The following is a 26,258-nucleotide window of genomic DNA, read 5'->3' as shown; positions in this document are numbered from 1 at the left end:
CCGTTAAAGAAATGATCACTTTCAGCCCCCGGCAGTCCCCACCATTTCAACAAATGTCAAAACTCAGACCGGCTTCAAAAAGTACTAACCGAGACCTTTAATTTGATACCCCACATGACTATATTTGATGAAAAAAAATTTACACCCCCTTTTGCATGTATGGAGACCCCCCCCCCCCCCTAAATTCGACATAAAAAGATGTAAACTCACTATATGCGTGAGTGTTCACAGTTCCCACCTTTCTACCAAATTTTGTGTCAATCGCTACACAAAACCTTAAAAACGGCAAAAACACGTAAAATGAGTGATATCGACAAAGGAGAAATAACTGCTTTATCCCATGAAAAATGTAGCACACGACAAATAGCGGTCGTTGTACGCGTTAGTCAGTCCTCTCTAGCTACTTTTACTGGCCAAAAACAGATTTCTGGAAGGACGAGAAAGACTACATCAGCCGAGGACAGACTGATGCGAAGATTTTGCTTGCGGGATCGGTTCAAAAGTTCATCGGACATTAAATAGAACTCGAAGATGCCATTGGGATAGAAATTGATGTATCAACGATTCGTCCAAGGCAAGGCTCAGAGAGGGCGGATTTCATGGCCGACGTCCCGCAAAAAAAGCATTTTTAAATGGAAGAGCGCGGAAGGAGCGCTATTTATGGGCAAAGGATCATGAAAATTGGACACTGGAACAGTGGTGAACTGTAATATTCTCCGATGAATCCAAATTTAATATGTTTCGGTCGGATGGAGTCCACCACGTATGAAGAAAATCAAGTTAGCGATTCAGTGGGGAGTGTATCCAGACCACAGTACGCCAGCCGTTGAGCAGGATAATCCGGGGCTGCTTTTCGTTTTATGGTGTGAAAGGACTTTCATTAATTGATGGAAGAGTCAATGGTCCAGTCTATAGGTGAATTTTGGAGGAGCATCTGATACCTTGCATTTAAGAGCAAGATCAGTATTGAAGTGAGGTCATCTTTCAGGACGATTCTGCGCCCTGTCACAGGTCCCACATTGCAATTAATAATTCTTTTTCCGTTCCCTCGCTGTTTTATAAGAAATATTGAAGGTTTCCCAATTATTTGACCTTTTTTACTTTGGAGGTACTCAACTTTCTAGCCGAAAACTCAGTAAAGCAACTGACTTGGCCCGGGAACAGCCCGAATTTAAAAACCCCATAGAAAACTTGTGGGCACTAATGAAGAAAAAGGTAGCTAAATAGAAGCCGAAAAGCCAACATGAGCTGGATTTAATCCTCTTAAGGATGTGAAATGACGAAATTGACCTCCAAATTCTGCAGAATCTCATTTCATCAACGCCAGCGAGGATTAGAGCCGTAATTAAGGCAAATGGAGGTATAACGAAATTTTAATTGAACATCCCGTGTGTCGGATCCGTGGAATCGAATTTTTTTTGGCATCAATTGTATCTAGATATAGTGTAGAATATATGGGCAAAGTGATTTTTTTGATATTCGGAGTTGTTCGGAAATTATAGTTTTAAACACGTAATAAGCCACATGCCTGATCCATGTCTATCGCCGTAATAAAGTGCGTATTTATCGGTCTAAATGACTTCGCTAACAGGACAAGAATTGAAGAAAACGATGCACATGTGATTCTTGGCTAGGTAGGACTAGGTATAGCAGATTAAGGGTCAGTTAAGATTTTATGGCTAAAAACCAAGTCCACGTTTTAAATGCGTTTTTTCTCGAAACTGCATATTGAAAATCTGCTGCCACCATAGCTCAAAATCTATCCAACGAAATTTTTAAAATTTTCACGACTTGTTCAGAACATATTTCTACGGTCCGCAAACTAGGATAATTGCGATTCATTTGGTAATTTTTTTATTCATTAAAGAAGCCTCGAAAAAAACACGAAAATTCACAAAAAAAAGAAAACGCGACACTAAAAATTTAGCTTTTAATATTTTTTAATAATCCTAGTTTGCGGACTGTAGTTAAGTCTGCACGTTAAAATGCCGTTTATTTCTTTTTCTTTAAAATAATCACAGCGCCCTCTAGCGTGGCAGCAGAAAAACACCTTTTTTTGGAGATGGGTGTATAAATTGATCTGTATTTCCATAATGAACTTTGCTATCGGGCTGAAAAAATTACTACGCATGCTCAAGATATTAATAAATATATGGTGAAAAATTCGTATTTGTATCTTTATCTAGTTCTTCACAAAAAATTTATAAAAAAAGCCAAAAACAAAAACGAGCTTGACAAGGGTTGGCCCCCTTAAACAAAAAAAAATTATTGTGAGAGGGCGAGTTTTATGGTTGATATGATATGATATGAAACACAAATCAAATTCACCTATTTTTCGTAAAGTAGACTAATTTTCAATAAAAGTCCCTTCTGAAAAATTTTACATAGGTTTTTTTCTCCAAAAACTATTTTTAGTACAAAATATCAATACAAAAAAAACACTCATATTTACTTTTCTCATCAACTCGATATTTTTTTCCGAAAAATCAAATTTTTTTATTGATTTTTTTTGCCCAGCACTGCATACCAGAAAGAATGCTTCGTAAAGTTCAAGCTGTGATTTGAAGATTGGTCGTCTGCTTTTAGACAAGTCATGATCATGTCAGAGTGAGAATAAGAACAGGGTAATACAGCAGTTACCAATAATGCTTAAATAATGATTTTTTAATTTGGCAGAAGACACGTACATTAATTACATATCAATTTGAAGGAATGGTGATTGTTCACGTTCTCAAACTCAAATCCACTGAAACCATTCGGTAATGTAGTAATACCCGATCTTCGTAGTAAACCAAAGCAATACTAAACATTTATACATGTTCCATTTACGAGGATTTCTGCCTAGGGGCGTTATCTACTTGAGCCTGTTACTTCAAATATTAATATCCTAGATTTCCCTTTCCAGCTCAGTTTTTACCTATGGAGATTCTTAAGATATTGGTAAAATACGAAAGGGAAATAAATGAAACGGATTAGTACTATAAATAAACTAAATTAAAAGAAATCCTCAGAATGTATGGAGAAGTATATAACGAAAATTATCATTCAAAAAATATAATGCTATAGAAAATTCCTTCGTGGCAACGATATTATAAATCATAATTTACAGATCCAGAACAATCTCAAGATGTCTCCATTCAGTCTTTTCTGTAGAGTGGTAGCATCCTTCAATTGGCGAAGATTTTAAAGTTATTGTTCGATTTGGATGCAAAAGTGTTTTATTTATTTTTACAACCTACGCTTCGGTTCCAAAACTGACTTCCGTTCACTCTTTCATGTTTATCTATACACAAGATTAATTACTCTCTATTGTTACACAATAAAATAACGGAGATTTCATTTACATTCGATAATTGACAATTGCTAGTATCTATGGCTGCTTTCACACGATAGCTATAAAACTGAAATGATGTTTTATCTTTTTTAATTATTATATAGGAAAATTTTCATTACTCTTCAAATGAAGGGTAATATTCAATTTTTGGAGGGAATAAATAGAGAAAAAAAAGTTGTCTAATTTGTTTTTCATTTGTATCAAAAATTCGAACATGTAACTTAATTTTTACAGATTTAAATACTTAAAGACTAAGTTTTAAACTAAAACAAAAAAACTTAAAACTGGCATATTACGAAATATTCAATCAAGGTAATTTATTGAAAAGCTAACACAACTTCTAAAACGAGTCAAATAAGCTTTGTGTATTCACTTCACAGTACATAAGATACTTTTTTTGATTTTTTTCCTGAAAATATCTATACTATTCTAAATCATTTTATCATTGATAATTAATAATAACTACGATCCCCTATATCAAATAAAAATCTTTTATTATATTTCGTTCTCCTTTCGTTTATGACTTTCGCTCATCCAATTGTTTAATTAATTAATAGATCTATAATTCAATTCTATACTATAATAATTATTTATCATAAATTTCTAGTACTTCTATTAGCCACCATGATTTCGTTGACGTTTTGATTTTTTATTGTTAATGGATTGACGAACCATTCGACGCTTCGGTGCTCGTGCTGATGCTTTCGATGTAGTATCAAAAGGATTAGTAGTATCCTTTGTACAATTGTGAAATGCTGTTGTACGAGTAATTGCAGTGGGCACTTTATACGGTTTACTATCACTATCAGTACAAGAATAATCGACACTGCAGAATAGTTGCCCATCCTAAATATTGTATAATAGAATTCAATGAAATTAAATGAATCAAAATCAATGTAAATTTTAGATTTTTCAGTGTTGTTAAACTAGATAGATCGGCACAAACATACTTTCTTTGACAATAAAAAAGATGCGTTCATCTCAAAACTTGACAACTAAGTAAGTAATTGTTATTCCTTCAACTAGGTAAGTAATTGTTATTTATTCACACTTTTCATTGATCTAATACATCAATTCTGAGTGCATCTTTTTTATGTCCAGTGAAATTGGTTATATGTTAACGAACGAAAATCATGCATAAAAGCCAAGTGCGAAAGCTAAAAATAAATGCAATAACCAAATGTTGCTACAGGCAAAATTTCCTACTTTTATACTGACTCGATATGGTTTAACACCGAAATTACGTGGTACTTTTCAAATAGAACGAATATATCATGAATCAAGACAACGGATGACACAATTAAGAACTTCTAGAATATACAGGTATGTATATATACTCAGCATAGGAGTTTAATTAAAACACGAATCTACTTTGATTTTTTCACGACAATGACAGCTCTATTTAAAGTTCTCATTCTTATTCCTTAAGATAATTAACTAAAACAAACTAGCCAGAAATCATTGGGTTCTATGTATGAAGGTTTCTGTAACACCTTCATGCAGTGAAATTTGAAGATATCTTCTTCTCTTTTAGACCTTGCCCCGTCCGGTGGTTGGGTTGGCTCGCCTTGAATTCTTAAATCACTATTTAATCTATAAAGCTACCACTTTTTGTTGGCCTTTGAGTCGTTTTTCATCAACTTGGATGATTTTGTTATGATCTGCATTAATAAAATGATTGTACTATTGAAGGAGTTTCTCTCGCACTTCCTCCACGACAGATACATCACTATATCGGTGGCCAATATCATCCTAGTTAGTTATGTCTCTGATGCAGAGTACCATTTTCGTCTCTACAATCTCGAAGTAGCAGTAATTGTCTTTAGTGGCTGTCCAGCGCTTGGAACAGCAAAGGGCGATAAGGCGAACGACAATGCAATAAATCCTGGGTTTGAAGTTTTCGTTGAAACGTTGATTGAAAAGGAGTATAATTTCATTTAGATTGCGTCAATACGCACCATTGGTTAAAGCAAGGTTTTATTGTATTTAAATATCTTAGTTCTGGTCATGTCACCATCACTTACAATGATACTACCGGTTTCAGTGAAAATATCTGCTTTCATTACTACATTTCAGAGTAAAGAAAATGCATAGTGCCTTGTTTTAACCTCATATATTAATATTTATCTTATTGTATCTGTACTAGCAATACAAACTTATGCCTGACGAATGGCAACGAAGCATTATCTGTTCCATACACAAAAAGGGAGATATCACACAATGCAGCAATATAGCAAATATAGGTATCACGTTGCTGAGTACCATCTATAGAATATTCTCCGCTATCTTGCTATAATAGGTCGCATAGCGCTATACACCCAGCACATCATCCGCCCATTCTAAAGAGGCTTGACTCTAGACAAATCAGCAACACTTTTAGATTCAGTGGAAACTAACTGACTTTGCCAGTGAATGACATACCAGGGGTTTTTTATTGAAACTGCAAAGCGCGACAATGTAAGCACGTAGCCATTCGGTTTTTGGCGGGGAGCAGACTTTCTGCGTACATCACTTCCACGGAGATAACCGTAGGTTCCTTTCGGTGAGTTGTGCGGAGGCTGAGGAGGACGAAAGGCAGGGACTGTGACCACGACGGATCGTCGTGAGCACTGCGGATGGTATGCAGTAGTCCTATGGTGTTTGAAACCAAGGAACTTGCCTAACTCCGAGAAAAGATTGAGTCTACTCTTTTCTGCATTCCCTGGGCAATGGTGATTACGGCTGGTACACCAAACCGCGGGATCCATTCTCGGCAGAGGGTCTTAACACATCATTGTGCCGTAATCTCAGTCAGAGGTATTGCTTCAGACTACCGCGTAAATTTGTCGATAATTGTAAGGCAATACTTGTATCCGTGCCAGTCTCGTAAAGGGCCAATAGCGTCGAAGTGGATGGTGTGAAAGCGCTTTGTCGATTTATGGAAAACAAAAGCAAACCCTTTTGCTCAAAGAATTATAATTTTTACACCATGTTGGTGTGGTCCTTGAATTGAAAGCTTTCCCGATGTTCCAGTAGGTCTTGAAGTAGAAGCTCTGATTCGTTCTGTTATCGGTCGCGAGTGTCGTTCTCGATATTTCAGCAGCTATACTGGCACGCAGTTGCCGTGGATGTTTGTTTCATCTTCCAATATTCGTGGATGTGACCGCAGTATTTTCTAGGGAGTCCAGCGATCACAAACGAATCTGTATACCAACCACTTCCATTTTTATATAATACATTTAATGTATTCAAAGCACTGCAATGAGAGCAGCTCATTTTTTATTATTATTCTGTTAAGAAGTCGCACTGTGCCCCATTGTGCAGCTCATAGGCTAATTTGTTTAGATCTATGGGGAAACATCGGACGTCGCTTGGCACAGAACATTGGAAGGGAAGCTGGATTCATTTGTAATGCCTCCTGATTTCTGGATCGATGTATGTCTCTTCGGTAGAAGATATATAAGATTATCTTCAAACGTAGAGAAAACTGGAAACAACCAGAAGAATGCCTGCGAGATATTTTGGGAACTTCTACACCGATGGCTCAAAAGCAGAAAAGTACTTTGGAAAAACGAAAAGTGGGCTTTCCTCTCAAAAGAATATGCGACGGTCCTTCAGGGTATTCAATCCTGAGGGCGGCTGCTTGGATTATTGACAAGCGTTTAAAAGTCAGGCGCATCTCAATCTGCAGCGATAGATACACTGCACTAAAGTCGTTGGGTAGTTCTTTGATTAGAAACCGATTGAACTCAATTTCTAGAAACAATAAGGTGAAACTACTTTGTATCCCTGGCCACTGTATTGTAGAGGGAAATAACAAAACAGTAAATAGAGTGTCAGTAGCATTGGCTAACACTGGTATTAAAAAATGGGAGCAAGCGTCCCATAAGGACTGGTGGCAGACCTTAAATACTGCTGGACTCACCAAACTCTTACTGTCAGAGCCAAATAAATATACTGCAAAGTTTATCATGTCGAAAAGCAGGAAGACTTGCAGAAGTATTGTGGGCATTCTGATTGCTCATAATTCACTAGCAGGTCGTATGTTCAGAATAAGAATTTTACAAGATGATACAGATTCATCCATACGGTCTCATTTTCTATGTAAATGGGCTGCCTATGGACCCGTCAGACACCAGATGTTTTATGCTGATGTGTTACAGTTGCAGCGGGTAGCATCACATCCACTAAATACAATCCTGCGATACATAAACAAATTTGGTTTATTTCGTTAGAAAGCGGTGTTGAATATAATGACTATGACCTCAGTGTTTAGCACCCCGAGAAGTGAGGTATACGCCGTGGCAAAAGAGAATTTGCTATTACGCTGGTTAGGGAAGCGGAAAATGCCGCAGATCGCAATGATTTCAGAACTGCGCATCGCATCGCGGAAGAGCTTGCATGTGGTCGCAAATTTTTCGATGATCCTGTGAAAAACTTTAACGGTCGACTTCTTATCCACCATGATGAAAAATTGAAGAGGTGGAAAGAACACTTCACCAGGGTCCTTAATCGTGTTACATCAGGTGAGGCTCCCCCTCTTGTGGATAAAATAGGTAGTCGCCGTAACATGCGGATACCAACTGTTCTTCCAAGCAGAAGAGAAATCATTTCGGCCATCAATGCACTCAAACGCAGTAAAGCCGCTGGGCTTCATGGTCTCCTTACAGAGTTATTTATCGCTGCACCTGCAGTTATTGCAGATCTGCTCCTTCCGTGCGAATCCGAAACCTTTACCAGAGAGTGGATGAAGGGGATGACCTTTAAGATTCCAAAAAAAGGCTCCCGTTTTGAGCGTGACAATTGGAGGGGTATCTACCTGCTCCCTGCCGTCGCAAAGATAATAGCTGAAGTAAAGAACCAAATACCGGCAGAAAGGACTGGACATGTCGCATGAAACTATTCGAAAGCATTTCATCATCATCATCATCAACGGCGCAACAACCGGTATCCGGTCTAGGCCTGCCTTAATAAGGAACTCCAGACATCCCGGTTTTGCGCCGAGGTCCACCAATTCGATATCCCTAAAAGCTGTCTGGCGCCATCGCTCCATCTTAGGCAGCGTCTGCCTCGTCTTCTTTTTCTACCATATATATTGCCCTTATAGACTTTCCGGGTGGGATCATCCTCATCCATACGGATTAAGTGACCCGCCCACCGTAACCTATTGAGCCGGATTTTATCCACAACCGGACGGTCATGATATCGCTCATAGATTTCGTCATTGTGTAGGCTACGGAATCGTCCATCCTCATGTAGGGGGCCAAAAATTCTTCGGAGGATCCTTCTCTCGAACGCGGCCAAGAGTTCGCAATTTTTCTTGCTCAGAACCCAAGTTTCCGAGGAATACATGAGGACTGGCAAGATCATAGTTCTTGTACGTAAGAGTTTTGACCCTATGGTGAGACGTTTCGAGCGGAACAGTCTTTGTAAGCTGAAATAGGCTCTGTTGGCTGACAACAACCGTGCGCGGATTTCATCATCGTAGCTGTTATCGGTTGTGATTTTCTACCCTATATAGGAGAAATTGTCAACGGTCTCAAAGTTGTATTCTCCCATCCTTATTCTTCTTCGTGTTTGACCAGTGCGGTTTGATGTTGCTGGTTGATTCGTCTTCGGTGCTGACATTGCCACCATATATTTTGTCTTGCCTTCATTGATGTGCAGCCCAAGATCTCGCGCCGCCTGCTCGATCTGGATGAAGGCAGTTTGTACGTCGCGGATGGTTCTTCCCATAATGTCGATATCGTCAGCATAGGCCAGTAGTTGGGTGGATTGAAGAGGATCGTACCTCTTGCATTTACCTCAGCATCACATTCGAAAGCATTTGATAGTAAATAATTTGAGACGAATTGCTTGGGCACAGGAAAACATTGATCCAGAGTGGAGTAGCGTAGTTGTTTCCGACGAAGTGTATTTTTGGGACTTGTGTGGCTCTACTACTTGTATGGCGTTCTTCGCCGAACCAATTTGTAAAAACACACCGTGAAACATATACAATCAAGGTGCATTTTTAAGGCAGCTCTCATCAAAGAGTTTTGACTGTTTGCATCTATTTGCTGTTACCTTGAATACTTCTAAAATGGTTGAAATTTATAATAAATCATCATTACCGACTTCTGAACGTCTATTCATTTCAAATAACGATGCCTGAAACTTGAAAGACGACAATGACTTCAAACATCGCAGCCGGCTCTATACAGGCTACAGACGCGGGAAAAAGGCTGGTCGCGTTGGGTAGACCTGCAAAGTCGCCTGATACTTATACTTTATTAAGTGGAAGTCTCGAGGATAACCTGTATTAACCTTGAAATGGCTTTCTCGAAAAAACGCATTTGGCATTTGCTTCCCCTCGATTATGCTGAAAAATCGGTGGAAAGTATGCCTTGGAAATACCAAGCGATTATCCATGGCGGTAGAGATTTGACCCCTTTCTAATATTATTGCGAATAAATCGGCCATCTCTGTTTTCTTCCTTTACATTATTTTATAATTATAATTATATATATTATAGTGGCTCTGTACGTGCCTCAATGACTATAATGATGAGAACGCATAAAAGGAGATGCACTTAAAGGGATTGTTAAAATATCAGTCAATATTTTTTTATAACTTCCACCAATACTAGACTTCTCTTCATTTGCCTGGTTCTATTACATTAGTGGCTCATCGGTCTGCTAGCGGCGCAATATTACCGAGCTTCGTCTTTCTTGGTTTTAATTGTGATTTTGTGCATTTTTTTCTCATTCTTCTCAAAGGGCTTATAGATTCTACTACATCTGCATTTGACGCATTCTTCCTTGAACAAAATTAGGTTTTATGATATTTCAAATTTGTTTGTTATTAATATCTTTATTCAAATGCTTCCCTCTATCCAGTGTACACTGTACGAACATTGAGGTTCCAATATCAACTTTTACATTCCGAAGTGACATTAAAGAGTGCGATCAACGGTTCTAAAGTTTCAAGATACTAGAATCATTGGCTGATAAAAAGGAATGAACTGCTTTGACTACCGAAAAAGTTTCTGACTCTTCAATATAGTTATAACCAACTCGATAAACATCGTATAAGGAGATAGATGACGAGAGGTAGACAGGGAATAGAACAAATCAAAAATTATATCAAGACTGTAGCATGAAATAAGGAACTAAATTAAACACAACATTAGAATAATATCAAGGAAAAAGAATGATCATTTCAATAACACTTTCAAATAATCTTCACATTGAAAAACAGTTTAAAATATCTGTTATGTGTCACATATCAAATCATCTTTGTGATGTGAAGTATACTTGTTGTGGGGTGGTGAGCAGACACTCATAAATCTCTCCTATATGTGTTATAAGATATTAGGAAGTTTCATGCAATTCAACGGCAGATAATTGTGCTTTGTGCTGGATAGATTGCAAACAATATTAACAATTATATTGAAAACTAAAATTTTAACTAAAGAAATAATTATAAAAATAAAATCAAGTGCGAAAATCACTTGAAGACGAAATCTTGCAATTTCAAACCTTATAGTAGCGAAGAATTTTTTTTGAATCATTTTAACGCAAAGGAACGCTTTCGCGGTTACATAATCAATATCGATAAAATTAGATGAGTCTAATATTCAAAGATGGTATATTAGAATTCACGATTAGTTTTTGGTCCTGGCCATATTCATCCAAATCTATTAACGCTAATAGGGAAATTTACAATTTTAAGTTACGCAGAATTTATACTGATTGGAGGACAGTAGCGCTTTAATCTAATAACTACCGTCGCCTCAGTCCGTTGGATCAAAAGCTGGATGAACCATAATACCACTCCATTCTGGAACTCCGAAAATAATATTTCCATAAACAGTACAAGTTAGGCATATTAAATAGTAATTAACCGGAGATTGAAAACAAGAGATATCCAGAACTCTTTCTATGTATATTTGCGCGAGATCTGCCAAACTTCAGGTAGCACACTTTTTTCCATAGGTTTCAATCTCAATATAACTATTGCATTTGCGCCAGGGTAGAGGAGGGATTTATTGACAACAAACAACACTTGATTTCAGTGACAACAATTTCACCGAAAATTGGGGCTTGCCTCCCTGATGGACGCTATTATCTTGAGTAACTAAATTTGAAATTGCCAACATATTTTCACTAGACAAGCAATATCTGCAAAGTTTCTAACGAAACTTTCATAATATATTCTTATTTCTTTGACTTTCCGAATTTAAGTTTTTAGGAGAAAGATTACGATAATTTTTTCAATGATATTGTTTAGCAACACAATAGAACCAAATATCCTATACATATGTACAAAAGCGTTTTTGCATTAACTTCATTGTGCGCGTTCAGAACACATTCTGGAAACAAATCTATTTTTATACAGCTTTAGAAAAATGTGCGATTTTTGTACAATATACTTAAGATATATCGAATAAATCATAGAGAAATACCGAAACCACATTTAAAAATCAACATAACCAATTTGAAAATCATAGAAAAATCACCAGATTTTAAAAAAGAAATACCAAAAACCCAATAATAAGTTTACAAATCGAAAGGAATATTTCAAAAGAAAGGGCAAGGTTAGTGTAGTTAAAGAGTGATTTGTTTTTACCGATGCACACAATACGCGGAATTGCTCACCAGTTGGGCACAGTAGGGTACCTGGAAAAATCGCAGGTAGCATTCATTTAACAGCTATGCCTTCATAATGTATACTTGTTTTTTTTTTAAATAAAATACATTTTTATTGATATATTCAGACAATATTTCATCCGTCTTTTCGCGATTGACAAAATGTTCTTCGAAGTTTAGGAATGAAATGGAATCATAAATCTATTCGAGTTTTCCTTATGAAAACATAGCAAAATAAAGAAAACACATATGATCTCTAATTGTTTGTTATCCCGACGAATTCGTTTTTTTCGGAACCAAACGGTAGTGAAATGCTATTTAATCTTTTAAAACTATTGTAAAAGTAATCAATGAAATAATGTTTAATGGTAATTTTTCGACACGAAACTGTTCTTGTACCGCAAAGTGTAATTGTGTGTTGACATGATAACAAAAATTTAAAAGTTAGCGCACTTCATAGCTTCAAGCATTACTAACGAAAAAAGCGATGCACATTCATTGAAATTCCTTGGACACGCACATTTACAAAAATTTATTTATATCGAAAATTATCCTTTCAAATTTCAAAATTTACTTGAATTTCTCGTTAAAAAAATAAAGTGCCCGGTTAGCGAAGTTTTGAATTTCTCAGTCATCAGAAATAAATGCCAATATTGACAACTTTATTTAACAAATTTGTCAAGTAAAGTATTTCATATTCACAAATGGATAAATTGATGGATCAATTTTTATTTTTATTTCGATCATTTGAGGTCAGCCTCAAAGATGTGATATTGCGATGGATTTCAAAGCTACCTATGTCCGCATGACATTTAAGTGCATACGCTTTCAACGCTACCAACTTGATATATTTGGCGAAAAATGATATTCATAAGTCTGATATTGTGTCAATGGAATATATGTATTTATCATGATACCTTCTAATAACGTTTCTGTATTTTCATTACAAAATCTGTTAAATAAAGTTTGGAATTGGCACACAATCATCACTAATTATAATTATTTCCTGCACTATATCTGTAGGTTTTAACAAAAAAAAAAATTACTACACGAAAATGCTGGAGTATAATTTCAAAGATTACATTTACACGGTAAGTTACTGAATATTACTAATAATAAAAAATGCTGTTAATTGACACTTCTATTCATATGAGTAACCTCATTTTCATAATATAGTAGAATTTTAGTTTTCAAGCAGCGCATTAAATTCTAGCATAAATGCAGGTTTTTAATTACTCGAAAATAAAACGTGTAAGTATGTATTTAGATGTAGTTTCAATCAAATGAGTTGAGTGTATCACCATTAATGTTGTTAATCAATAATTTGAAAATCAGAAGCTCGATAGAATGAAATGGGAATGTAATGTCAATATTAAAAAATGGTTAATTAAATATGAGACGCGTAAAAAAATTAGAAACTGGTAAAGGTTAACTATGTTACGATGTTTTCGTTTGTAATCCCTAGTTTCACGAACTAAGCGTTACGCATCATATGCGAAGTAAATTTTTAGAAAAATCTTTGATAAAAAGCGGTACTTACTTTACAGTCGCACTTCGTACACTGACTGGCCAAATCATAGGAGATTTGACCAGATGAGTACTGATGTCCCTTATATGTGCAAGGGTGACCCAACGAATTTGTCAAATTGCCAAGATAATTGCAAGGATCGTCGGGACATCGTTGACAACAGTCACCAGGTTTCAAGGGCAGAGGATTGTCACACATTAACGGCGGACATTCAAGTTTCCAACAGTCAAACTCTCCATACTAATGAAATTCCAATAAAAAAAAATATTAGCTTATACCAGAAAAAAAGTAAATATCCAGACTGACCAGACATTCACATGTTTGACATTGGTAAATCCATCTTTCACCACTTTTAAATATAACATGATCTAATTCCTGATGACGACAAGATTCATTCGGATCACACTGAGGGCAACATAGTTCTCTCCCTACTGATCTTTTCCATTCGGAACAATTGCACTTTGGTTCTTCGCATGATATTACACCTTTCCGGCATGTACACTTTTTACAGGGCTGATTTCTTGGCGATACCACACTTCCATCTGGTACTTCGCTATCTTCAAACATGCAATCTAAAATGAAAAGGAAAAACTATAGCGGTAGGAAATCAGTTAACTAAATAATTGAAACATTGTATTTGCCTTACATCGCAATGGGCATAGGTTTTGTAGCACATTTTAATTAAATCGCAGTCAGAAAAAAATCAAGATTATTTTCTAATGATGATACCTTGTATTGGATAGAACATCTAAAGTGGAACAACTCGTATGAAGGACTTATACTTAGGTTTCAATACATATTACTATTTGGAAAGACACCACTAAACTGCTTTTTATTGGCACATTATACTTATAGATATTTCAGCGGCTAAAAAAAGATGTTAGTTGTGGGGTGATGTCAATACATCCTTGAGATTAATTATATACCGAATCAGGAAACAAAATTACGAAAATGTGGAACAAGTTTTTACTACTGCTCATCCAACTTTAACTTTAAGCAGACTTCGACTTTGGTTCGGCTGTATTTTGTACAATTTTTTTTTGGCTTTTTAATATTTTTATACAGTTTGGCATTGAAGTGTATAATTTTGGAATATACTCTGTCGAAATATTTTGCTATTACTCTTACATTCTTTCCCGGAATTGAGTAGATAGAGAGCTGGTACCTAAGATAATCTCAACAATTTTCAAACAGATTTAAATCCGAACTCTGTGCTAGACATTTTATGACTCCAAGTTTTTGGTTGCTGATTCATTCCTTTACGATTTTTGCCGTATGCTTAATGTTGAAGCTATTGTCATGTGACGCGGCGTTTCTCTTTCATTTTTACAACTAGACCGGGAAGATTATAAACAAAAACGGACAAGTAATACTAATTATGAATTAGCCCATTTATTTTAATAAGCAGTTCGAATTTGTTTGGGGCAATACACCCTCAAACCATGTAATAACAACCACCATAGTCTGAGTGTTTGGAGAGTTTGGAAAACTTGTTAGCACTGATGAAGGGAGCAAGTGGTTCCCGAAATATCGGTATTTGCAAGAATAAATATCCACACCAACGAAAAGGAAACAACAAGTTTTTATTACTTCAACCACCATAGGCTACATAAGAAATGAGTTTGAAAGTTCTCACTACTTTGCCCAGTGCCCATGCTCGCCCATATGATTAAAATCGATTTGTTTTGTTTGTTATAGGATCAAATGAGCTTGCAATCAAAAAATAAATTTTGATTCGAATAGAAATGAAATAAACATTTTAACTTATCGAACTCCAATCTCAAGTGGTCCATAAATCTCATTTTTTCAAAAAAAAATCTCCTTTGTTGTAGATTTTTCGGAGGAACTTTTGCCTTTTCCTTCTTCACAAAAGCTTTCAATCTAACGTCATTCAATGCTTTTTGGTCTTTCATTATTTACTAAGTGAACCAGAGCAATAGGTTCTTTAGTCCTTTTCAGCCTACCAGGAATGAATATCATCCCAAAAATACGTCAGCTGACGCATGAGATTTAGCGCCTCAGCTGGCGTAATCTTTTTAGAAGTTCCCTTTTTTGGTGTGGGAATTTGAGACGGCTTAATCGCATTTAAATTATATATAATTTTGATTACAGATTTTTTATCAATCCGCAATAATTTTAAGTCGGTCGTTAGTTTAATATGTCGCAGCTAGCGAGCACATTTACTACTACTACAAAGCTAACTCAGAGTCGATCCTCCGTTCTTGAAAAAATGATACACCTACAATCAATTCGACAATATGAATCTGCAGCGAATGCTTTCAAACCAGACTATAATTATGACTTAAGCAAAGTCTCTGTTTGACAACCATAAAAAAAACGGAAAAAGAATCCCACACCATCGAACTCAAAGCTCAAATTTTCCCAGCATTCGACTTCAAATAGCAGCTATTGTTGGCATGAAAATAGCTAGTAAATATTCTTTCACATTTGAGGGTTTGGTACACAGTCGAATGTATCCCCCAAGTGTAATTTTCAATGGGGATGAAACAAGGCTGTTTTGCACACCATTATTCCTAAAAGCGAGCGGCGGGTCCTTGCTTTCAAACCGGCTAACATTTTTTTGGGGAAATTTTAAATTAAAATCTTTTTCAGTGTACTCTCGGAAAATCCACGAGCGCATTTTCAGTCATAAAAAGATTTGCCGATCCTATGGGCAACCAACCAGACCGAGCAAGCCGCGCGAGATCTTGGGCTGCACATCAATGAAGGCAAGACAAAGTATATGGTGTCAACGTCAGCACCAAAAACCAACAGCATCAAACCGCACTGGTCAAACGGGAAGAATAAAGATAGGAAACTATAACTTTGAGACCGTAGATAATTTGTCCTATCTAAGGTCGAAAATCACAACCGATAACAGCTACAATGAAGAAATCTGCGCACGGTTGTTGGCAGCCAACAGAGCCTATTTCAGCTTGCAAAAACTGTTCCGCTCGAAACGTCTCACCATAGGGTCAAAGCTCTTACTGTACAAGACTATGATCTTGCCAGTCCTCATGTATTCCTCGGAAACTTGGGTTCTTAGCAAGAAAAATTGCGAACTCTTGGCCGCGTTCGAAGGAAGAATCCTCCGAAGAATTTTTGGCCCCCTACATGAGGATGGACGATTCCGTAGCCTACATAACGACGAAATCTATGAGCGATACCATGACCGTCAAGTTGTGGATAAAATCCGACTCAATAGGTTACGGTGGGCGGGTCACTTATGGATGATCCAGCTGGAAACGGCAATATCTATGGTAGGAAAAGAAGACGAGGCAGACCCTGCCTGAGATGGAGCGATGGCGTAGGTCAGGACGCCAGACAGCTTTTAGGGATATCGAATTGGTGGACCTCGGCGCAAAACTGGGATGTCTGGAGTTCCTTATTAAGGCAGGCCTAGATCGGATACCGGTTGTTGCGCCGTTGATGATGATGATGATGGGCAGCCAACAAAAAAAATTTAGGTGAAATACAACGGCTCTAATGATTGATTTAGTTTTGGACAACGTACCCGGGCATTCTACTATATTAGAAAAACTTGAAAATGATTTCGCTATAAGAGTTATCTGTCTTCCTCCCAATACGACTTCATCACTGTAGCCTATGCAACATGGAATAATCGCTGCCTTTAAATTAATTCGTGAAATGGATTCAGATAAACGATCAATGAAAAAATAGTGGAATACATTTGACAGTATGGAAACTGTTAGTGAAATTGATCTTTTATGGAAAGAAATTTCGGAACTAAATATGAATGGGGATGGGGGGAAAAAATCGAAGATCTTTTGGCAATGTTCCAACAGAAAGCGGAACCAGAAAAACTTCCCATTCCCGAAGAAATACAGCGAGGTTTTATCCACAATATGAAGAAGAGTTTACTGTTAATTAGAAATGGCTTAAACCTGATAGAGCAAAGTAAAGTGGATTTGGAGAGAATTACGGAAGTGGAAAAAATTGTTAGCAGCATGATGGAAAGAAAACTAAAAGCATCGCAATAAACAATAGATTAGTTCTTTGAAAAGGATGCCACTGGAAAACTACAAGGGGAACCTCCATCCAGCACTTCATTCTCATTCTAGCTCTAGGTGATTAATTTGTGCAGTGTAAATACTTATTCGATGTTCCTACTTTATTACGTTTACGATAAATGCATTTTGTAACGAGAAATCAATAAAAATGAAAGAAAAAATTGTGATAAAACCAGGATATTTTCGGATTATTAGGGATTGCGTTAAGCGGGATATGGTTGTAAATTCCCCACGAGAATCAGAGTTTATTCAAATTTTTAAACAGAAAGTCGATCCAATTTTTAATTCCAATAATAAAAGGGTGCACCACTAATATTTTCTTTAGATAAAGGTCCGCTTTGGTGAATTTGGTTCCCCGAATGAGTTCGATGACAAATGCGACTGCTGTGTGGGAGCTAGCTCCAAAATCCAAAAGCTAGCGGTCAAATATATAGCATTGTTGATGATTCAGATCCAACACAAGGATTTATTAGTAAAATTCTGCCGCATATTTTTGGAATCAATGCCCACTACTGGGGCGTGACTATAACGAACATAATAATAATAATAATCGTTGGCACAACAATCCATATTAGATCAGGGCCTTGAAGTGTGTTAGAGCACTTCTAGACCGTAACGGCACACTGCACGATTACAGTACCCTGAAAGGAGGCAATGTGGTCAGCATTGCGCTCGCCCGAGATTATTACCCTGATTTGACTCAGGTATTCATTCACAGCTGAGTCAACTGGTATCCGACGTCAAATTCCCATGAAGAAGAAAGGAAGACAGGGCCATTTGACGCATAGGTGAAAGAATGAACTCGGGGCTAATCCTTTCTGTCTCCCTGCGCGTAAGTTTTCTTTATTTTCACTCCTCCCTTGTTAGCTCGTTAGGAAGTTTATCTCCCTTGAAAAAGAAATTTTCGATGATATTAATCTCCCTGGAGACTTCATGTCTCCACTAGTTTACCCCGTGTGTAGATCTCTATATTCTGACAGGGAAATATTATTTTCGAATCGAGAACCCCGGCCTTCATCTCGCCGAACTGCTAGAATTCGGGTTATATATAGCATATCCCATCCGATTTAATATATTATCTCGCACAGTCGGTGTTCACGACTGGCAAATCTGTCAGGGGAGTTTGGTTGATTGACGGTGACCATGTTGGTGCCAAGTTGATGCAACGCCGTACTTTCTTCGCAACATACTCGCACTCTAACATTTGGCTTGAACTTTGTTTCGAGTTTTTTTTTCGAAGTAGTGTTGCTTTCTTTTCAATAAATCAGTGACCGTTCAAGTTCAGTTCGCAAGAGAAATATAGGCGTTTCTTAAGAAAATGCATATCTGCCACTATATGAAAGTAAATTTAGGAGGTAACGTCGTTTGGAACTTTTAATAGGCTGCATGACACTTGCGAGGAGATACAATTCATATCCATATGTTCCAGTGATTAGCCATTTCAAACATATCCACGAAAAGTATAACAGTGCCGTAAGTCACACGATTTACAATTGTGATAAAATGCTCCTCCTACTTCATAAATTCCTCATCAACTTCTGCGACTACATCATACTGCTATCATAAATTTTTATTAAGAGTTACTAGTTACTAGCCTCTTCTGGTCCACGTGGATAATAATAATCGGTCAATTAAAAATAATCTGCTTCACACAGAATTTTCTCGGCTATATTCTGAGGCGAGCGAAATTTTTTTTTCGCTGCAGGGACTCCCTATCCCCTCAATCAAATCGAAAATTATCTTATATCATATCAATTTCTAGCGTACCAGTGATGGGTAAAAATGTACAATTTAGGAGTTAATCGACTCAAATATGCCAATCAGTTCTTCCAAGTAAGTGATGCGACTCATCACAGAAGAGGCGAAACACCTCCAAAGAGTCGACTAAATCGAACCACATCAATTGAAGTGACAAATACCAGCACTCCATGTTACACAAAACAAACTCAATGACACGATGAGCATATTGCAGATAAATTCAGTGAGAAGAAATTTACAAGGTGCGATTCAATTTGAACGTCAGCTATGTGTAGTGAGTATTGGAGGCCTGTTATTACGATGTAATGGGGGTACCATGTATATGTTACGAGTCTATTCTATATTGCACATGCAGCAAATATGAAGTATAGTTCGATTTTCTGCGCTGTACATTTGTTTACCGAAACTAATTATTCATTTCGAGTCTTTGTTAAGTTCAGAAACCAATTTCTATTGCTGTGGAAGCTTGGGAGATAGGATTCAAATTAGATTATATCCTTGCAATTCCGAAATTTAAATTTCATATCAAAAGTAACTTTTTGGCAGTTTTTTTCCTGCTTTCGTAACTATTTAATCGGGTTATGACCATAAACAAAATTTGATTAATTACTTTCTAATATTCGATTAGAATTTTCTTTCACCATTTTCAGCAATTTGCAATGATACGAATACTGTATAACTTCATTTACATGAACCACTTTTTAAATTTTCGATACGATTTTGTTTTCGTAGACCGTACTAATGGCATAAGTGAAGTGAAAATAATGTTCTTTTGAGGCACTCTTTTATATTGTCTCTGCAAAATGACTGAGTCGAAATGTGCTGACTTGCCGAAGAGGGTTATGTTTGACTTCATTCAAACTATACAAGCTTACTATATATACACTTCCAGTTATACTCACTTAAGCTACATTCGGAGTTGGCCTTGTCTTCTGGGCAATGACATTCAAAATGTCCAATGGTATTTACACAAGTAGCAGTCGGGTGACAGCTATGCTTTCCCCTCTCACATTCATCGATATCATAACACTCTGATCCTAGTGACTGGTATCCACTTTTGCAATGGCAATAGTACCAGCCGGGCATGTTTATACACTCTGAAGATTCTTTGCAATTATGTAGGCCGCTAGCGCATTCGTCAAAGTCCTGTTCGCATGCTGCTCCTATAAATCCCATGCGGCACGTACAAACATTTGGAGCAGAACATTGCCCTCCATGCAAACAAGTTTGATTGCAGACAGCTGTTCCGGTTTATAAATAAGAAAAATAAAAATAAAATATTAAAATTGGTTAGTCAATTCAACGCACTCTTATCAAACTACAACTTACGTTTACAATCATAACCGTCACCGCTATATCCTTCTTTGCATTCACAATGATACGACCCCTGAGTGTTAATGCAATTCGCGTTTTCATGACATGAATGTTGCCCGCTTGCACATTCATCAATTTCAACGCAATTGTATCGATCAAGACGTCGATAACCAGATAAGCATTCGCATCTATACGATCCTGGAACATTAACGCATTGCGTATTAAAACGGCAGTGGTTACCGATGGCACTCCCTCGCGCTGCAGTACATTCGTCAACATCTAAAGAAAGCAAAATTAAACAGCTATTAACAATAATTAAGATCAGTTCGTAGGTTTTAAGCAAACAAACCTTCAACAAATTAGAAGTAGTAAAAACAAAAACATGCTACTACGTTGCTTTTATCTAGTTATTTGAGAATTAAGATTACGAAAGATTTTTCGATGTTGAAGGGATAAGGAGGTACAAGGTAAATTTACAAATAGTTTAAAACCCAATGTAGCTGTAATGATTTAATAATTACTCAAATAACTATTCCTTTCTTTGTAAGCGAAATCTTCTAGGCATGCATTATTAATTGCGAAGAAACATAATTTCACTGTTTTTTTTTTGATAGTTGGATCAGACAACTCAAAACAACACTCGGTCTTACTAAGTGATATATTGTTATTTAGTGTATAAAATAAAATTGATCAATATACATGACAAATAATACAATAATCCCATCACTACCCTGGGTTCAATTAAATGCATTTACGTGTACATTTATAATAAATAAATAATATTTATGACAATCTGCTTCAATATTTTGAAGAAAATCCAAGTTTTCTATACCATTTAATTATATGAATAATCGTTATAAATAAAACAAAAAAATAAAAATAAACGAAAATACCTAACGCAGTTGATTTATTTGTTATTATAATGACTGTTATAGTTGCATAGATCACTTTTATTTTTATTACCGTTAGGAATACAACTTCCAAAACTTGAGCCATCTCAGATATGAAGATAAGGCAAACACTGCAATAGTAGATATCGACACCGACATAAATCTGCCTTCTGCTTAGTAATGATTAACACTTCCCTTGTTCATTCAAGGCTTATTTAAGCCGAAATTATTAAAAGTGTTGATAGAATCGTCTCAAAGAATGTACAAGAGAGTTAGAAAAAAATTCAGGCATTGTTGAGGAGCATTCATCAATATAATTGAATACGGTTCTCCCCATATTCATTCTTGCTCTATCTATGCAAAGCAGTTGAAGTTTTGAAGTAATCTATTCAATGTGACTCGAATAACATTATCGTGACATAAATATAAAGAAACCAATATGTAGTATTCGGCTTTCCATTATATTCCTCCATTATTTTACATATTTTAATTAAGTTGTATAAAAAATGGTCAATTAAGTGAAAATAAATGACCGATGTTATATATTAATCAGACGGACGATAGCTAACTTATAATCTAGGACTTCGGAACAAATACGAACTTAATGATTTGTAGTTTTTAGATATTCAAAAGGTTTTCTTTTTCAACTGCAATAGTTTTCCGAGTAACAACTGTGATGATAGCAGATGCTGCAGTACGGTTGTGTGATATTCCAAATAGTTTCCTTTTTCTGCTCCTTTCCTCGTTGAAAAATTAACACTCATATTTCTTACTTCCATATGATGTTATACCATGATCGTCATGATCATTTCATCAAGATCCATCATGTTACTCACCGCTATCCATTCAATGGAAGAATATATCTAATTGTGGACACCTTTAATAGGTTACATTTATAATTTCATGTTGGAAAAATCCATCAAATATCTTTTCATTTGAAGCGGAAATTTTTTTGATTCGGGGAAGACCGGCCCCCTTTATGCACATTTTTATCAAAAACTCCTGAAGCGTTGGTTATGAATTAAATTTCTAGAAATTTGGACTCCAATATATTTAGTGCATTTGTTTCTTTAGACTTAACGTTTTTTGAATGTACTTGTCTGACGAAGAAAAAACAAGTCGGGAAACCGGAAGCTTAACGCTTCAGGTATAAAAGGTTTTGTGTTTGCCTATGTGAGGAGCATAACGCAGTTCTCCATTGGCTAATAGCATTGACCCGAGATATTTAAATCGCTCAGTTCTGGGCAGGTTACTGCCATTGCCAGAACTGAGCGATTTAAATATCTCGAGGGGCACCTTACTGCCATTGGCAGAACTCAGCGATTTAAATATCTCGAGTCAATGAAGAACTGCATAATGAAATTGTTTCACGCATTAATGCAACCTGGATAAGTGGCATTCCACAACTGGTGTTTTTTGAGATCGACATATCAGCGCACGTCTAAAATCTAAAATTTACTGCAATGTCGTCCGTCTGCCGCTCTCTATAGTTCTGAGTGTTGGCCGACTATAAAAGACAATGAACGGTGTCTTGCGATCGTGGAGACGTCCGAAATGAGAATATCTTCGATCGATATGGGTTTGCACCGATCGTGGAAAAACTGCGAGTGAGGCGTTTTCCATGGTGTGGTCATGTAATTCACGCTAACGAGAATTCACTTACCAATATGAGTTTGAACATCGAAGTCAATGGTAAGCAACCAAAAAGCCGGCCGAAATAAAGGTGGCTTGATACGCTGGATGGGGATTTAAAGGCCTCGCGATTACATCCTGATCAGACTTTTGATGAAACAAAATGGCGAAACCGATCACGACGAGCCGACCCCGCTTGTGAACGGGACAAAAGCTGAAGAAAAAGATGGAGATGTGAGGAACGACGAGTGCACGACAGCTCCGTGTCACATAGCTAAAAATTCCATTGCCCTCTATTTTTTAGAAAGCGATTTAAATAAATCTTTTGATGGAAAGCCCTGTATTGATAATAGTCAACTTCATACACTTCACACTCTGAGTTTAATATCATTAGCAAATGACAAAAATTTAACCTACATTAAATATAAAAAGGACTGAGAAGAAATGGATTCTTCTTGAATGGAATTTTAATATTTCACTCGAATGTCAATTATTCTCGTTAATTATGACGTGAGCATCTTATTTGTATGGCTTAGGATGATGATTTGTATGGCCTTTTTAAATCCTCCCTTTCTATGTATGGGGAGTCCCCCTTTAAACTCCACCACTCGCTGTATGCGTGGGATTTCATAGTTCCCATCTGTCCACCAAATTTCGTTCGAATCGATTTAGCCGTTTTGGAGAAAAGTGCGGGTGACAGACAGACAGACACAAAAACTTTAAAAATTGTTGCGGAAAAGGCACAGAAAGGTAAAAACCTCAAGTTTTCTGAATGAAGGTTTTCCTGCTGCAGTCCAAGAAGTAAGTTCCCCTCTTGGGAATGTAATCGCACTGTGCAAAAGTACTTTGCCAATACTCGAAACAAACATTTCGTTCGGGGTCTAAGCACCGGGAAACAGATGTAGTTTGAGCTAGAAAACAATTCTTTGTCACTCTGACTTTTCATAAAAACAATTTTTAGGGCATTTCTAGTTCGGCCTACCCTTTTTATATACATATTAAAATATATAATATTGTTGAAAATTTAAAAAATTATAATTTTCAGATTTTTGGACTCCGACCTCCCCTTAAGATAATCGGCGCTGAAGAATCAACCACATGTAAACACGCCATTGGAAAAAACAACAAATTGATTGATGAGGTGAAAAAATTAAGACTTTGGATCAGAATAGAGAAGATATCAAATTCAACCGATCATCTGATCGTACAATTCAATAACAAGACAAAATTTCAGTCCGTAATCTAATAAAGTTGACAAAACTCGAATAAATCATATCAACACTCTTTGAATTTCGGTCCTAATTTTACTTTATTGAAGAAATTGAAATGTATATCCTTATACGTTAAAAAAACGAAATCAAAGAATATTACAATGCTTTTAATTTTATAATATGCAAGCTCTCTAATCATCTAATTACATGTGTACTACTATTTAAATACAAAACAAACATAAGATATAAACGAATACTTTTTGATGTTTGCATAGCAAACAAAATAAGATTTTATGTGAAACGAAAGGCTGTATACAGTTTAGGTGAAATATTTAAATTTTCAACTGATAATGTTTTAAATATGTGTGTTAGAGTTGTAACATTTCTTACCAGAACAATGGAACCCATCTCCTTGGAAGCCCTGGCGGCAGGTACACGTGTACTTGGTGGTGAGGTTAAGACACGTAGCATTAGTATGACATGCATGTCCTTTTGAGCAATAGTCATCTCCTTTTTTTCATTTATGATTGTCAATGCATAGTATATTTGTTAGAAGCACAGACGTTTTTGTTAAATTCAATCAGTGTTAATTGAAACATGGGGATTTTAGCGGGAAGATAAATGGCATTTTAAACACATGTAATGTTGTTAACATAAGCAGAAGTATTAGCACATATTCCACATACGAAGGAAATTGCATGAAATAACATAAGAAATGAGTTAGTAAGAATGTTGTTAAATATTTTCTGAGTATTGATAAAATAAGCAATTCTTGATGAGCGTAGATCAATCCTGGGAGCTATTGTGATCTCTTTGAGTATGGTGCTCTAATTTCTGTACTTGCTTATATACAAATCCACATAGATATCCACGAAAATATGTGACCATTGAAGTACAATCATAATTGACAAAGGAAAAAAAATATTTGCTTCCCAGTTTTGATCCTACTGATAAATGCAATTGACAGCTGCAGTAGATTAGAAAGAGAAATAAAATTCCTTAAACGATAGAATGTACTAATATTCTGGAAAATAAATAAGACCCTTTTATGTTGGGCTTTTAGCAAAAGTAATCAAAAGTTCATATTCAAAACTTATCTAATTGGAAATTGAGATTCATTTTGAATAAATTGAACACACAAATTTTTCAAACCAAACCACTTTTTCTTCAAGTAGTAGCACTTTAAAACATACTGCCAACTGCCATTTGACTCAAGAAATTTGTTATCAAAATATATATTAAATAAACGCTATAAAGTATTTGTAAAATCTTTAGTCACAGAATAAAAGCGTATTCAGTTGGAATGTCATAGCTCATATTGCCGCACAGTAAAAACTAATGAAACTGTTTCCGATATGTATTTTAAAATTACGAATATCAGTCCACTTGCATTTGCAATTAAACTTAAAAAACCCTTAACACGTAAGATAGGTAAATGTTAAAACACAAATACCAAGTACAGTTCCTGGACCTGCGTGTTCATATGCAATTATTGCTTCTATTTTCTCATTATGCTCCTCTTTAAGTAACATTAGAGTAGGTTGTACTATATAATTCTGAAATTGCTGTTCTAATTGCCCAATTTCCATTGAATTAAGATGATTCAGGATAGAACTAAATATTTTCGCGTTTTCAAATTACTAACGGGCTAAATTGTAGACTAATTTACTACTACAATAAGTTATCGTCTTTTCTGTTATCGTCATCACCTTTGCAAACTGAACAGCATTCATCTTTAACTTTGATTATATTCTCTGGTGAGCAATTCAGTTTAGGACATTCGATTTTCACACATCTCATAGAGCCATCATCACATGTGCAATTATTACATTGTTCAATGTAAAACTCGCCATGGTCGAAGTATTTACCTCTAATGTAACAATGCTCTGCAAAACAAAAAAGAAACATTTAAAAATGTATTAGCGCCTTGGACCCAACGCACAATGAAGTC

The 26,258-nt window shown here is 36.2% G+C and overlaps 1 protein-coding gene across 8 annotated transcripts in view; it reads right to left on the bottom strand.

The window, feature by feature from the left end:
* Positions 1–1,958: 1,958 nt before the first annotated feature.
* LOC119654335 (protein kinase C-binding protein NELL1-like) overlaps positions 1,959–26,258 on the bottom strand; it is a 162,508-nt gene continuing 138,208 nt past the window's right edge. For 5 of the 8 annotated variants that reach the window (XM_038059667.1, XM_038059672.1, XM_038059668.1 and 2 more), the window contains 8 exons: positions 26,017–26,193; positions 24,698–24,817; positions 20,590–20,853; positions 20,163–20,501; positions 13,778–14,043; positions 13,484–13,711; positions 11,924–11,973; positions 1,959–4,180 (listed from right to left, as the gene is read on the bottom strand). In XM_038059667.1, the coding sequence (XP_037915595.1) occupies positions 3,928–4,180; positions 11,924–11,973; positions 13,484–13,711; positions 13,778–14,043; positions 20,163–20,501; positions 20,590–20,853; positions 24,698–24,817; positions 26,017–26,193 (1,697 nt within the window). In that variant the 3' untranslated portion in view covers positions 1,959–3,927. The remainder of the gene's footprint in view (positions 4,181–11,923; positions 11,974–13,483; positions 13,712–13,777; positions 14,044–20,162; positions 20,502–20,589; positions 20,854–24,697; positions 24,818–26,016; positions 26,194–26,258) is intronic. The other 3 variants (XM_038059669.1, XM_038059670.1, XM_038059671.1) reach the window with 3 other exon arrangements.

This window comes from Hermetia illucens, chromosome 4, assembly GCF_905115235.1.
Source record: "Hermetia illucens chromosome 4, iHerIll2.2.curated.20191125, whole genome shotgun sequence".
In the NCBI taxonomy this organism is placed as follows: Eukaryota; Metazoa; Arthropoda; class Insecta; order Diptera; family Stratiomyidae; genus Hermetia; species Hermetia illucens.
Note: the sequence above shows the minus strand (reverse complement) of the source record. Positions and strands in the feature narration are given on the sequence as shown.